At 47.8% G+C, this 16106-nt stretch overlaps 1 protein-coding gene across 4 annotated transcripts in view; it reads left to right on the top strand.

Annotated features, from left to right (window-relative positions):
• The first annotated feature begins 908 nt into the window (after positions 1-908).
• Positions 909-16106, top strand: part of ANO9 (anoctamin 9) — a 33913-nt gene continuing 18715 nt past the window's right edge. For 3 of the 4 annotated variants that reach the window (XM_067540445.1, XM_067540443.1, XM_067540446.1), the window contains exons 1-8: positions 909-1282; positions 9540-9602; positions 10021-10137; positions 12379-12515; positions 12966-13015; positions 13501-13559; positions 13867-13949; positions 15781-15915. In XM_067540445.1, the coding sequence (XP_067396546.1) occupies positions 1277-1282; positions 9540-9602; positions 10021-10137; positions 12379-12515; positions 12966-13015; positions 13501-13559; positions 13867-13949; positions 15781-15915 (650 nt within the window). In that variant the 5' untranslated portion in view covers positions 909-1276. Of the gene's footprint in view, positions 1283-8589; positions 8809-9539; positions 9603-10020; positions 10138-12378; positions 12516-12965; positions 13016-13500; positions 13560-13866; positions 13950-15780; positions 15916-16106 lie in introns of those variants that run through there. The other variant, XM_067540444.1, reaches the window with a different exon arrangement.

Below are 16106 nucleotides of genomic sequence, written 5' to 3'. Positions count from 1 at the left end.
AGAAACACATGAATCTGGAGTAAGGACGACTGAGAGGGGACATGATAACAGTCTTCAAGTACAGAAAAGGTTGTTACAAGGAGGAGGGTGAAAAATTGTTCTTGTAAACCTCTGAGGATAGGACAAGAAGCAGTGGGCTTAAATTGCAAGGAAGGTTGAGGTTGGACATTAGGAAAAATGTCCTAACTGTCGGGGCAGTTATGCACTGGAACAAATTGCCTAGGGAGGTTGGGGAATCTCTGTCACTGGGGGTTTCTAAGAACAGGTGTCAGGGATGGTCTTTCTAGGTAACACGTAGTCCTGCCTCATGTGTGGGGGACTGGACTAGATGACCTGGTGAGGTCCATTCCAGTCCTACACTTCTATGATTCTATGAGTTAAGGAAATCAGCCACTGGAAAAAGGGAAGAAAAGATACAGCAAGGCCTAGGGGAGCAGGGAGGGACAGAAGAAAGCAGGGGAAGAGCATGGGGAGGGAGACCTAGTAAAAGAGGAAGGACTGGGGACTAGGAGGCTTAATGCAGAGTGTTTACTAATCCTGCCCATCCAAGAAGAACAAAATGGTGCAGGCTAGAATGGAGGGGACGGGGTAGCGCTCACCTGGCCACGTCCTGCTCCCCTTCCTGACAGCAGGGGCAATGTTCACCTGGCCACTGACTTTGGGTGCCCAACTTGAGACCCCTGGGTGAAATCCTGGCCCCGCTGAAATCAATGGCAAAACTCTCCAGTGGGGCTGGAGTTTTCCCCCTGGAGTCAGGTTCCCCCCCCCCACACACACACACACCCACCCACCCACCCAGCCCTCCCGGCTGCCCCTGAAGTCAGTGGGAGCGGTGGGTGCTCAGCACCCAGGAAAATCAGGCCCCTGCCGTCAGACAGGGCACCCCAGAGGCGAGGCTCCCCGGCTGAGCGGCCCCTTTGGAAGACTTAGGTGGGACCTGGAGCGCTAGCCTTCTTCCCGGGGAGTTGGCCCAAGGCTGCCACAAGCAGCTGGCGAGACACTGCTGGCCTCATGCCACTCCCCATCCGCAGCAGGTGCGGGAGAGGGTGAAAGGCCAGCTCCCTTCCGGGCTCCAACACGGCGGGAGCCAGCGGGGGCTCTGTACTTCCCCGGCCGGGAGGAGGGAGGGTGAGAACCTAGCGCTGAAGCGGATCTGAAAGGCTCAGCCTGGGGAAACCTCGGGACAGAGGAGCGGAAAACCACACACACTCGGCTTCTCTCAGCCGCAGCCCAGGCTGCCCTGATCCAGCTCTCGGGAAAGAGTCTTCCCTCCACCATGCAGGTAAGAAGGCGCCCGCTCAGCAGCACCTCTTGTGCACAGTCCCCGAGCCGTCGGGACCTTTGAATCAAGGCACCTTTTTAAAACCCGATCCGTTTCTTCTTCGAGCTTCAACCCCCTTTCTCCCCCCCGCAACCAACTCGATCCACTTTGGAACGCGTTTCGCAAATGCATTAGTTCCCCTTCCCAGCCCGTGACTCGCTTCGCCGTGCGAAACTGGCTCAGCCGAGCCACCCAGAGTCACGTTCGTTTCACGGTTTCCCATGGCATCTGCAGGGAGCTGCTGGTTGAGCTAGCTGCCCAAACGTGCCCATCAGTTTGTTCTGCTTACAGGCTCCGCTGATGTTCAAACGATGTGAACTTCGGTTTGATGGGGGAGTCAAAGAAAGAAAGGAGGGATGGGAAACAAAAATACATTTTATGGACACTTGGGCTCAGAGCCTTTATGAAACTGGTGAAGTACACTAAGATGAGTGGGAAAGACCCACTTAGCTAAAAGGTGAAGTTAGATGTTTTGCTTCTGTGAAAAAGAAAAGAAAAGAAAAGAAATCAGGCATTTTCCTCAGTCCAAAAAAGACTCTTGGAGTCTCCCAGGAAGACTGGAACTAATGGAAAATATACAAATGTATCATGTGTCAATTCAATTAAAGTTTCCTCCGAGTTTGGAGTTTCTTTAGACTGAGTGGAGGCGTTGTGGTGATGAGCTGCTTGATGTAAATGACTCCTAAAGATCAGAGACATTAATTTTCATTGTGATATTCAGATACTAAATCAGCTGTAAACCATCGTGAATTTAAAGAAAAAAATAAATGGGACCTGATCTTACAGACTTCATTCACATGACTAGCCCATATCTGTGTGAGCAGTCCAGGGCCCTACTCACAGGAGATCTGTGGCCTAAAGCAAGGTGATGGTGCCTGTTGCGGGTTCACTGAAGGTCACTGGTAAAGATGTGCTAGAGATGATGTAGATGTGGTACATATGAAAGGAGACTACATGCTTGCCCATCTGTGAGGGTTCAGCCTTAGCGGAGAATGATGTTTCAGGATTCTGTGTATAGGACTTGTGCAGGTTAAAGCTAACAGTGAAGTCAGGGGATTACATATTTCCTTACTTTTTCCCACCGGGTGGAGCTCATTAGCTGCTCTCCCTATTTGGGGCAGGGAAGAGACATGACAACTTCTGTCTCTGTTAAAGGCAAGAATTAGGGCTGACATTTTACACAGATCACAGTCAATTCAGAGTTATGATTGCCACAGTCACCCTAATCCAGCCTCCTCAACAGCACACAGGGCCAGATCCTTGGTTCCTCTCTGGCTGCCTTGCGCTGTTCCAGCCATGCAAAGCAGTCTGCCCTAGAGTTAATTTAACTGACTCCTTGAGGACTTCCCTGTGTAAGGAGTGTGTATACCTGGTGGTGTAGAGCTAGTGAAGCAGTTTCTATACCAATTTTGTTCTGGTTCTGGTCCTCTGGTGTGGGTGGTGGTGTCCAGGGAAAGGATTATAATGGCCCCTTAGTCAGCCAGCACAAGCAACTTGAAGGCTGCTCTGACTTGTGTTGGAGATCCAGGCTGGTGTAGGACAGCCCTAGTATCTGGGGGCTTAAAGCCACTTTTGTATTTGCCTTGGTCTTGTGCTAAGCACAGCTTGGCTGGACAGGAGGATCTGGCCTATGGTAATTTCGCACTGCTGTGTATTAGAACTGGCGAAATAATACCCTCCAATAGTTTATGTGAAGATTTTTTCCCCTTGATGATTGAATAAATAATTTGTGAAGTTTTTCCTTCTAATCAGCTAGCTCAAGAGAGTATTAGATACAGTATTAGTGAATTGTTTTCAGCAATCTGGGATTAATTTATTTGTGAATACATTTTTGTCATTATTTGACCAGTTTTGCTGTATATGGAGTTATCTTTAATGCCTATTGAATATGCACATGTGAAATGTGACCAAATTATTATTGCTGCCATAATGAACGCTTCCCATACAGCAATATGCAGGAAGCATGTGTTAAATGAAGGAGGGCCTGGATAAACTTGGAGGGCAAAAACCAGTATGGAAGATCTGTCAAAGGGAGGATTGTCAGGTCCTCTCCACCATAGAGGGGGCATGTTGGAGACAATGTACATGCACCAACCATTAGAGTTGGAGCCGTGGAACAGCTCCACAGCCTCGGGCAAGAATTCCTCCCATATCCCTCCATATCTGGCAATTCCCAGCCCATCTATTCCGGCTGGGCAATGTAGCTGGATTTAGTCCAATAGGGCACATTTAGTATTTTGTTTGCTGGTTATTGTTTTTTTCTAGACAAATTGACTTTAGCAGGAAACATTTTAGATGCCCGTGGCATTTCCCACTCATTTCCTACCCATTAAGGGAGCTACAGCAGAGAACTTCTGCAGGTCATTTACATCATCCCTGGTTAGGGCAGACCATGTTTCCCAGGTCTTAAAAGCCTTACTAAGCTGCTTGTAAAGATTGGGAAACATGGGTCTGTCCTAACTAGGGATGAGTGTAAATGACCTGCAGAAGTTCTCTGCTGTAGCTCCCTTAATGTAAAGACATTCTCTGAGCCCTTTAATGCCATGATTCAGGTCTGATTCCAGAAAAGCAGATGTACACTGGCTGGTTAGGGTGGTGTTAGCAGTAACCAGGGCTGCTGGGATGGATTGGATGTTCCACTGAGATAGCCTCAGGCAGCTAGGGAGAGGGCCAATGGAAGAAAGGGAGCAAGAAGAAGGGTGGAGAAAGAGGGAGCCAGAGGGGGAGGCCTGAGCAAAGAAAGTGAAACAGAGGGGTGTCTACACACTAGACTTTTTTCCACTTAACATTGCCCACCATTCCTGTCACTGCTAGAGCTGCACTGGTGGCAGCAAAATAGAGCACTAGTGTAGACAGGCCACAGGTGTTTTAACCAGTTGATTATCTAACCCTGCTCAGAGCATAGCTAGATAACATGGTGGTCAGCACCTCTGTAGCTACCAGCACCTCGTCTATGCTATCACTGGTGAGCTGAAATGCTGGTCGCCATGGTGGGGAATCTTAGCAGAATACGTCTCGCATAGATAAGGCCGAGAGGAAGGGGGTGGGAGGGAACCAGACAGAGTGAGCCTAAGAGGCAGCAGGCCAGATGCATTAGGCCACCCACAGATGGTGCGAAGCCACTGTAGTGCTCTATACCACCCTTCTCTCTTGTCTGGTGCAGGGGTGGTGGCTGAGGAAAGAGGCATGTTGCTAGAGCTCTGCTGTGCCCTGACAATCCCAATGGTCACTGCACCACTGCAAACTGGAGCAGCCTTCAGGCTGCTCTACCTTGCACCAGGGGAACTGGACTGGTGCAGAGAAGCCTGAGGATCATGGAGGCACAGAAGGCTTAAAGACCCTCTCACCCCTCCCCTGCCTGGCTGCATTTTCTAGAGGTTAAAGCTGAGATTTGGATGCCAGCTACTCCTGAGCTCTGTTCCCAGCTGTGCCACTGTTACACTGTGTGGCCTAAGGGAAGGGTGTGGTGGCAATTTCAGAGCTGCACGAGCTCCCTGCTAGGGCCATGGGAAAGCTGGAGAAGATGGAGGGAGGGCGGTCTGTGCTTTGAAGGCAGTAAACTCTGGGGAGCTCATCTAGTCAAAGTCAGGTAGTGTTCTTGGCCACTTCCCAAACAGCAGAGCACCAGCTGTGTTACAGGTCACAGACTCAATTATGGGAGCTGCCGCAGTGAGCATGGTGGGCAGACAAGTTCTTCTGGTTCTTGTACATGGGCTGAGTGCTGCTTATGCAAGCAAGTTGTGACGTAAGATTCCAGATTCCAATCACGAACTGGAGGACCAGGACGTTAGAGAACATTAACAAGGAAGGAAGGAACTGAAAGTCTCATGTGGAATAAAGGAAGGAACGCCAATGTCTATATTGCTGAAACTTCCCTCATATTCAGCTGAGCTGCATGGGATCAATTTTAAACGGTTCTGTAATCCTGGGTCATGTATCTGATCATTAGCAACTTGAGTTGTTGGCACATGTATCCCAACTGTGAGTCACAATGTGCAGGAGGCAAATCTGCTGGTGAACATTCATTGTGGGAGCACGAATACAAATCTGTAATTAGTCAGTTCAGCAGAAGCCACTGAGCCTGGATTTGTCACTAATTTGTCACTTAATTTGCTGGATGTGTCACTAGCCATCACAGTTTAAAAACTGCTGACAGTGATGATGAGCAGCTCTCTATGGCTGATGCTCTTCACATCTGAGTCTTTGCTGTTAGACCAACACTTCCATTCTGAATGGCTCCCTCAGCCCTTCGAGTCTTTGTTTCTGGCTGCTCTGTCATCACCTCAACAGATCTGATACTGTGACAAATGTGCAACTCAGAATAAACAAGAGACGTAAGCAGAAGCCAGGCTTAGCTAATGCCAGTGCTGCTCCACTGAAGGCAAGGGAGTTGCATTTGCTCACACCAAGTCTGGATTTGATCCACAGATTTTTGTGGTAGCATTTCTGAAAGTATCAATAGTTCACATAAGGGGTAAATTCTTCTCTTTTACATTGGTGTGGTCACACTGAGGCCAATGGGATTGCAGTGGTGCAAGTGAGAGCAGAATTAGACCTGAAGTGTCATACATAACTGTAAGGCCCATCAGAAAGCGCTTAGGTTCTCAGAGATAAGTCTGAACCAAAATCCCAACTCCTGAACTTTCTGGGGAAGGTTCTGACTCCAGATCAGAACTTCACAAGTGGCTCCTATCTTTATAACACACTGAACCAAAACCGCAGATCTAGATCTTGTGAACCTTGGACTGTTTGAAATTCAGATATCAATTTTGCCATTTGAGCCCCTTGCTAGTTTTAAGAGTCTCTTGTCCATACCCCTATCAGACAATGATCTCTTGCTAAAGTCCACTGCACAGGTAGTGTATTTGCAGTTAAATACACCTGTGCCAGAAAGCTGTAACAAGCTGGCTACACATTATGGGCTGAACATGCAGCCAGTCTGGGTTGATCTGCTCCTCTTATATTTCCTGCACCCTTCCAGAAGTGATACTGCTTTTGAGGAGATTGAGTATCAGTTGATCACTTGGTCTGTGAAGGCGATTGATTTACTCATCTTTGAACCGATTCATCCCCTGCTATCCCTAATGAGTACTTGGAATGGTGAGATCCAAGTAACTCATTGTCATTCTGCAGTGGACTCTGAGCAAATACCTGTTTTTTTGCCAAGCATAATGCTAGTACTGTCGCTCGTCAATACTTCAGTGTCATTTCATTTCAGAGATGGGTCGACTCTGTTAGTGTGGAGTGCTCACGTGGATGTTGAAGCATGGGAGTAGCTATGCAATCTGCCTGTTCTGCTGCGTCTGTGGCCACCATTGCTTATCACTTTCACAATTCAAAATAAACCTCAAAGACTGTCTTGCTGCTCAGGGTTGCTGACTCAGCAGTGAGAAGAAAGCATTATCCACTGTGATAAGGAGTTGGTTTGCAGATTTCCTTCTGCATATCACAGACAATGCGTTCAGTTACTTCTGCAGCCCTGTATCTTGAATGCAGTCCAATCTCAGTCATATCCTAGTGTAAATAAGCACAGATCCATGAGGCATTGCCTATTTACAGTAGCTGAGGATTTGGCTTCAAGTCTTAACATCACTCCTATTTTCAAGTTCCTATAAGTCAGAAGGACCAGTCAGGTTTGCTTAAATAACAAGAAGTGAGAAAAATCTGGTATACTGAGAGCAAAATTCTCCTCTCAGATCTGTGTGGCAGTACTCAGTCTGGGTGTGCTGCTCTCTGTATGGGCCTGATCCAAAGCCCATTGGAGGCGATGGGACTCTTTCCATTGACTTTGACCGGTTTTGGATCAGGCTGCACGTCCCTGAAAGGTCCACTTTGATTTTCTTCTCTCCCCGTATCGCAGCCAGTGGTAGGTGGACACGTCAGGAGTTCAGCATGCAGAAGCCCAGCAAATCTGAGAGGAGAATTTTGCCTCCCCTCTACACAACAAGTGATCACAGATTTTCTCCAGGGTTGGCCCTGTCCCTTTATCAGAAAGGAGCTGCGTGAAACCTTAAATTGCTTGTCCTTCACTCTGTTCTTTCATAAAGATTTAAAATGACCTTCCCAACTTGGCTAGGAACAAACCCCATTCTCTGGCCATTTGCTTTCCTTCAAGGTACTAAGAGCAGCAACACGCAAACAGACATTGCTTCCAAGTTTCCCGTTGTCACAGGCAAACCAAGGCTGGCCTCTCTGTTTCCTCCCTCACATCTAAGCCATCTGCCCAGCTTGAAACACTATCATAATGACAATGCTAAGGGTTTGCTGGAGAACAAATGTGGTGCACTACAAGATACTGACTGTTGCAGGGACTTACGTGCCCTTACATGCTGTTAGAAGATATGTGGGTCCAGACCCTCAGCTGGTATAGTTCTGTTGAAGTTAACAGATCTCTGCTGATTTACCAGCTGAAGAGCTGCATGCTCCTTTCTGTATTTTCTAAGGTGTCCCAGGAGGGACTGCATCTTTTGACCCCTGCTGGCCTTTTCAACATTAGAAGCTTTGTTTATGATCTGTTGGGGTTTTCTCTTTGCCTACCACATGGACTCACAAATATCTCAGGCCAGGAGAAGCAAATGAAATAGCAGTCACCAGCAGCTTATAAACAGCGTGTGCTAATCATCACACCATTGGCGGGGAGACATTCACTTGCAGTCCTGAATGAACATTACAACTGTAAAGTCTACAGGATGGAGCACAGTGTGCATGTCTCTGTCTTTAGCACTGGTCTCCCTGCCCTGAAATGACTCTCCCAAATGGCACTGTAGCATATGAGAATATTTAGCCTGTGTGCAGTGCTTTACACTTTGAAAGCTCTGTGCAACCACTAACTAACTCATCCTCAAAACACCCCAGTGATGTGGGAAAATATTACCGTCACCACAGCGGAGATGAAGTGACTTCCTCGAGGCCTGCTGACTGGCAGTGACAGACAGCTAGCATTAGTACTCACAACCCTCTCCCTCCCAACCTGTGCCCAGTATGCTACATCACATTGCTTCCTCTCACCCCTGCTACACATTCAACAGGCCAATTAAAGTCCACTGTTTAAGGTCAATTATATCCTCACTCTCACCTTTGCAACCTGATTGTCTTCAGATTCTGTCCCCAGTGACACCTGTCCAGCCCCACTGCTTTACCAGGGTTTGCACATGTGGAAAGTGGAAAGCAATTCTCTTGATGCACAAGCAGGAAGAGAATTTGGTTCACTTCTCTCTTAGCTTTGTCAGGTGTGCAAGGCTAACTGAAGGAAGAAGCAGTAACAACAAAAGTCAGCAGGTATGAATGACTTATACAGAGAGAGCAGGGCTGCTGAGTGAAACTACCACCTTTCTTACATAAATGGTTTCTGAGGAGAAGTGAACTTTAAGCAGTGTGACTAATCACTTGGAGATGCATACACAAAGGTGAATGCTAAGACTTTTCTGCCTGGCTGAGCAATTTGTAACCCCTGCCTGTAACTCTTGTCCCCACTTTTTCTTCTCCAGGTCAGTTGGAAAGAAAACAGAAGTAAAGCCAGTAACATTTAAATAGATCCTTTCCCTCTGCTCTGCTGTCTTCTTATGCAGTTTAATTTGATCCTGTGTATTCAGACAGCACCTCTGTGCAATCAGCTCCTCAATATCTCCTCCTGAACTTTTTCCCCTCCAGTTCAATCACACTTCTCTGCCTGTCTCTCAGACATATCCTCATGTCACCTCGCTTATACTTCCTAGAATAGCACTGAAATACTTCTGAGCTAGAATTTTCTCTGGAACTGCAGTTTGGATATATTATTTGTTTTTCATTTTCTGCCCTCAACGAGTGTGTAGTGTGGCTGCGTGATCTTAAACAGCTTCTCTCCCACCTCCTGCGATGGTGGCTTTTCAGAGGCAGTTAGGAGTAAACTCTTTGTGTGGTCTGCAGAGTTCTATGGGGGTAAAAGATTCTGTACTTTGGAAAGATTTTATTATTTACATGCTAAATAGAAAGGGTGACATCTCTGAGCTATGATATGGAATGAAATCCTGGACTCCTGCTCTTCCCAACTGGAGCTGGTTCAACTTCTCATTTAAGAGCTTCCCCCATTACTTAAAGGAGGAGGAGGCAGGGTCTGACCCAGGAGACACTTCCTGCCATTCTCAGAGTTTGGGTTAGGACACTAGGTATATGTGTGATGTTGCCATTCCATGGAATGCTCTGTGCCCCCTCCTTTTTCATTCTTTCCCTCTTGCTGTAGGATGAAATTATGCTGACTCCCTGGAGAGACGACCCCATAGAGCAATTAGAGGCCTTGGTCCCGGTGAGTTACAATCCTTCTGTCCAGTGCTGCAGTAGCTCTTATATTCAAGCTGTTTGAGCTCACCACAGCCTCACATGACATCAAAATGCAGATCCACACCAGAGTCTGATTGCTTCTATCTCCCTGATCTTCTAGTGCTGAGAAAGTCCCCAGGTGTCCTCTCCAGCCCACCTTGACATCCCCACTCTGACTTTGCAGACAGAGAGTTACCAGTACTCCTAGCAATAGTGGGAGCCTCCCCACAAGCCCTTAGGGAGGGTGCTCCCTCACTCTTCTCCCACTGGGAAGGAATCCTTAGGGGCCCTCCAGACTGGCCTGATGAGATGAAGTCTGGCCTCCATGCCCGGAGAGAAGCTGCAAAAATATCCCGTGCAATGCCATTGCTAGCTGATGTCATTGGGCTGTTTTCTTTGGCCAGAGCTCCATGAAGTGGGACTTCATCCTAGTATGTGACAAACACAAGCCTGGCAGCGAGAAGGATGCTAAGAGGAAGAAATTCTTGGAAGAGCTGGAGAAGAAAGGATTTATCATCAAGGTGAGATTAACTCGGGGAGGGCAGATCCTCGGAGGCACATGATCACTGGCTAAACTGGATGACTCAGCCCTTAATGCTGGGAGCGATTGTGTCACAGAAGCTGGAAAAGATCTCTTAGATCATCCAGTCCAACCCCTGGCCAGTGCAGGGTTGTTCCTTACAGCATATTCTCCAGTACCGTGGCCAGTCTAGTTGTCAAAGATCCGAGCACTAGGGCTTCCACTGGGGAGATGTTTCCACAAACAGCTCTCATTGTGAGGAAACTTGTGAACGTCGAGCCCACTGTACATTTTCCCTTTTCTTATTTTCATCCTATTACTCTTAGCTTAGCTGGTTCTAGGCATAGACCATATGCCAATTCCCAGTGCTACAATGCAGCTGTGAGGTGGCACTCACAGGGATTTGGCTCGGTGGAAACAGCCAGCATAAAAAGCTCACAAAAGCTTCCCCTCCCCTCTTGCCCTTGGGCCGGCCATGTCGTGGTTCCTCCCCCATCCCCCTTCTTTCTTTAAGAAATCAAAGGAAAGCCCATCCTGATATCACAGTCCAAGATCCTGACCATTTGCGTCACCAAACATAATCCAGCCCATTCAGAGCAGCAGGTGCAGATGTTAGGCTCCACCTAAAATGGCTTCCAGACGGATGATGTACAACTTTAGTGTGATCACCTGTCCCTGAAGCCTAGACCCACCTCCCAGCTGAGCCACCTGCTAGATCTACAGCTATCCAGATAGAAGACCAAGATCTTCAGCTGATGTAAATCGCCACAGTTCTGCTGTAATCAACAGAGTTGCATTGGTTTACACCAGCTGGGGATCTGGCCTGTAGTCGGAAAGTTCCAGGGTATCTCACCACCCGGACCACTGGACAACACCATTGATGCTAAGCTCAGATGTCTCCTTCTAGGAGTGACAATTCTCCACTGCTCCAAGGTGTTTATGGAGCTTGGTTCCCTACACAATGCAAGATCATTTACGCTCTTTAGTACATGAGCCCATTCTCCAGCTCCTCCATATCAGGAGGGCTAGTTCAGACTCCTTCCAGGAGCAGCAACAGTTGAGGGCATAAGAAAGGCCAAGAACAACTGTAAAGAATTGTGTACCTGGTTTTCTCAGCCATTTATAGCCTCTCTATTCATTCAAGATTGAGCTTTTCCTCCAGTGAATCCTAAAGCTGCCCTGAAGGGACCTCCTTCTCCAGGGACGAGGTCAATTAAGCCTCCTTGATCATTTAGTCTTGGGCTTTCCCTCTGCCCCCCAACCCTTTTTCTCCAGTGGGCTCTGTGAACCTGTTCTGGATGGGCCCCTCTCTCCTGGAGTGAGAGCAGTTATGGATGAGGTGTGACAGCTCTTATTTATATGGGAGGTCAGACTAGATGATCTAGTGGTCCCTTCTGGCCTTAATATCGATTTGTCTGAGGGACACAGACATTTTCTTCCCCTCGGAGGGAACATCAACCCTTTCCTGGCTGTATTACTTCCTTGTCTGGGACTATCAAGTTACCAAGACCCTTTGTGTAAGCTTAAATTGCTACAGCTGCACTGCTGTAGTGCTTCAGTGTAGACACTCACTCCGGTGATGGGAGGGTTCTCCTGTCACTGTAGTTAATCCACCTCTCTGAGAGGTGAGAGCTAGGTCAATGGAATAATTCTTCCATCGACTTAGTGCTGTCTACACCAGGAGTGTAGGTCGGTATAGCTACGTCTCTCAGGGTTAGATTTTTCACACCGCTGAGAGATGTAGCTATGCTGATGTAACTTTTCAGTGTGGATCAGGCCTAAGAAATTCCTGGTAATGAGAATGGGGCAGGAAAAACTCCTGGAAGGAGAAAGAGGGTGTTAGAGAGGGGTTAGAATTTGGAGCGAGCAAGCACTTAACTGATGAGGAGGAGAGAATCTTCCCGCGCAGGGGAAGGGAAGTGTGGTAGGAGAAGAGAAGTCAACAGCTTGAGGGAAAGAGGAATGAAGTGCAGTGGCGCTGGAACTCTGGGTCCTGGGGGGGCTGCCACACCCCCTGACTTGAAGGAGTAATAACAAACACCAAATACACGGTTTCCATCATCAGCACCGCCACGACAAAAATTGTTCCAGTACCACTGACGAAGTGGGGAGGAAAAGTTAATGGGATCAGAATTACAGGGCTCTGAAAAGGATGAGATCTGAGATCCAATCGTGTGTTATTTCCCAGGGCTTTCTTTATCTGTCTTTCTCTAATCTCCCTTCTCTCTGATCCTACACCCAGAATATCGAGGACAAGAAGTTATTCTATGGAGTCCATGCCCCGAGTGAAATCTTCCGAAAATACCAATGTCTGCTGAGGAACCCAGACACCGAGTTGCAGAATCCGCACACACGGGAGAACGTGCTCATCACCACCAGGTGAGCGTATCCTTGATCTCAGAGACACCAGGGTGCTACTTCACGCTAATGCCTGTGCTGGATCCTGCTCCCCAGGGTGAGAAGTGCTTGTTATCTGGATCACAGGCACCCTGTCCTGATTCCCCATGGGGAATTACTTTACTGCACTTTGCATCTTCAATAGTAAACCATTTAAAATCAGAGAGTGATGCTAAGCTCCTGTCCTCATGCATCTTGCCTCCTTGATATGGTCTCCACCAATTTCTCACAACTGAACCTTACTCCATTCCTTCTTCCATCCGGGCTCCTTGCTGCCCTACCTGTCCGGTTCTCTTAACCCTTTCCTTAAGGGATCCTGGTATGGTTCTTTGCCTTTATCTCCCATTGCCCTGGTAATCCCAGGCCATTATTCTGGTCCATGCTCACCCTTGTATTTAATACTTCCTAATCCCTGGTTATTTGGGGTTTCAGGATACGTATCGTTGACTTTATCCTGCAGAACACAGAGACTTCTCCTGAGGGTAAGGAAACGCTTCCTCCCTTCCAGCTCACTCTTGCTGTTCCCATGTGCATAGTCACAAATACACATCCCAAGTGCAGCTCCTATGAGCGCTTGCATTCCTACCCTCATGCACAGGCACACTCAAACTCACGTGCAGCCTCGTGCATGCGCCAGCGTGACAGACACTGTGCAAGAAACCTTGGTAGACTTGTGGGTACAGCAGAAGCAGTGCCTCTGCTGAGGTTGCCATTGGCGTCGCTCTGTCTGCTGACTAGCGGGAGATGTTCTACCTGCTCTGTCTGTCTGCAATGGCCAAGCATAACTGAGAGTCTGGTTGTTGCTGATTCCTTTTCAGCACCTGAGCAGAATCTCTCTGAACTCCAGTTCTGTTCAGGTGTCACCTAGAGCCTTTTTATCTTAATGGGGGGGTGGAGTTTGGTGTGTGCTGGGGGGAATCGTGTCTGCCTGTCATCACTAGCTTTCCTGTTTCGGCTTTGCTGCCAGAGACACTCCACAAGCTGATAAAGAAGAAGGTCTTTGAGGCAGCGTTTCCACTGCATGAGGTGAGGACTCTGAGGATGCCTTGGTGCTAGGAGAGTATGTATGCGCAGGAGAGAACGTGTGTGGACTGCAGATGCAAGAGAGGAAGTGAGTAGGTAGGGGAGGAATGGCTGGGAAGACAGAGGAGTAGGTCACGGTCTATAGCTCCTTTGGCTGGGTGAGGATATGTTGGCATGTGTCTGGAAAAAGCCCTAACTAATATCCTAGTTGGAGCATAGGGGATGTGTGTGTGTGTGGGGCAGGAGGGGGGGAAGGGTTGGCAGGTTGCATATATCTCTGTGTGTCTAATCTGAATCCTGTTTTTTCCAGCAAGAAGAGCTGAGACAATTCCTGAAGGTGAATTGGGCCCGATGGAGAGATATACTTTACAGACAGCCAATTGAAAAAATCAGGTAACACTCACTGAGAGGTATGCACAATGGGACAGCGCAAGGCCACAGTGTAAAACACCCATCCAGCAAACAGGAGCCAGAAAAACTCCACTGCACATGACTGAGCGCACAGTTCCCTGTTCTGGGTAGGTCAGGGTTTCCACCTAGTCCTCCATACGACTCCAAGTTCAAACCGGAGCTGGACAAACTTGGTTTGCCTAAACTTTGAACCCACTTCACTGCTGTGGGTTTAGGAGCATCGGATTGTTACACTGGATCAGACATGGGGTCCATCTAGTCTAGTATCCTGCCTCTGACAGCGGCCAGCACTGGCTGCATCAGAGGAAGGTGCAGCAATTCTGCAGTAGGTAATTATGGGATAACCGGCCCTCAGGGAATGGCCCTTCTAACCCCCCAGACCTCTTCCCTCATGTACAGGTTGGCTCATGCCCTGAACCAAGAGGGATTATATCCTTACTACTTGCAACTCTGGATAGTCTCATCATCTGCAGAAATGTCCAACCCTTTTTTGAATCCTGCTAAGCTCTTGGCTTCCATTGTATCCAGTGGCAATGAGTTTCTCATGCTAACTTTGCATCATTTAAAAAAGTATTTCCTTTAACTAGATTTTAAGTTGCCAAATTTCACTTTCATGGACTATGCCCTTATTCTTGTATTGTGAGAGAAATTCCTGACCTACCTTCTTTAGGCCATTCGAGTGTACAAAATAATGATCATGTCTCATTTTTACTAGTCTCCTTGTAAAATAAGCCCAGTCTTTTCAATTTCTCCATCAGAGGGTTTTTTCCCATGCCCCTAAATCATTCTCACTGATCATCTCGGAACCCCTCCGAATCTGCTTCTCCTTTTGGAGATGGGGTGACCAATACTGAACCAGGTGAAGCTGCACCATTCACTTTACATATAGACATTATGATTTCTGTATCGTTTTCAAGTTTTACTTTGACTACAGCTGCACCTCATCCAGGTCCTTCCTGAGCTGCTCACATTAATGCCCAGATCTCTCTCCTGTGTTTTTTACAGGCTTATTTAGAAGCCATGCATGAGCCGCTCAGATTAGTTCCTTCAGCATGTCAATACTGAATTTCATCTGCCATCATATTATTCATTCACTTAGCTTGGTTACCTCCTGTGAATTTCCCCCACATTCTTCTCTGGCCTTGACTAACCTGAGTGTTAAGCGTTGTATTCTCAGGAGACATTGCCACCTCACTGTTTACCCCCTCTCTTTCAGATCATTAACACCTATATCATCAGGGCAGGGGGGCGGGTCAAGCAGTGACCTAAGGAAAAGCAAGAGGACAGGACTGGCTGATATTTGGGGACAGCATCCTCAATCCTGAGGTTCTGGGGGGAATTCACAAAGGATTCCCAGTGGGGAGAACACTGCCTCTAAGGACATTTGATTTGATAGCAGCCTTTAACTACCTGAAAGGGGGTTCCAGGGAGGATGGGGCTAGACTGTTCTCGGTGGTGGCAGATGACAGAACAAGGAGCAAGGGTCTCAAGTTGCAGTGGCGGAGGTCTAGGTTGGACATTAGGAAAAAGTTTTTCACTAGGAGAGTGGTGAAGCACTGGAATGGGTTACCTAGGGAGGTGGTGGAATCTCCATCTTTAGAGGTTTTTAAGCTGAGGCTTGACAAAGCCCTGGCTGGGATGATATAGCTGAGGTTAGTCCTGCTTTGAGCAGGAGGTTGGACTAGATGACCTCCCGAGGTCCCTTCCAACTCTAATATTCTATGGTTCTATGACATTGAATATTCTCACTGCAAAATTGGGGGCTAGATGGGATTTTTGGGTGACTGGTTTCAGCTCCTACCTTGTCTTTCAGGAGTTATTTTGGGGAGAAAGTGACCCTGTATTTTGCCTGGCTAGGCTGGTACACCTGCATCCTGTTCCCAGCTGCTGTGCTGGGCCTGACTCAATTCCTATATGGGATCTTTTATTATGATTCCAGTCAGGTCAGGTAAGTGCATCCAGGGGACACTTTGGCCCTTGTAAGGAATGGCATGTCTGCTTTGGAGAATGGGGATGTGTTGTAGTCGGGGACAACAGATAATCTGCAGTGTGGACACACTTGGCAGCTAGCTACACCCCCGCATGTGTGTGTGACCATGGGAGTGTGTATGAATATGTAGTTGTAAGGAAGCTTGCTAA

Source organism: Emydura macquarii, unplaced genomic scaffold (assembly GCF_026122565.2).
Source record: "Emydura macquarii macquarii isolate MOO-44397 ecotype Brisbane River unplaced genomic scaffold, CSIRO-AGI_Emac_v2 contig_587, whole genome shotgun sequence".
Taxonomy (NCBI): Eukaryota; Metazoa; Chordata; order Testudines; family Chelidae; genus Emydura; species Emydura macquarii.
The sequence above is the reverse complement of the archived record's forward strand: the minus strand, read 5'-3'. Positions and strand labels throughout refer to the sequence as shown.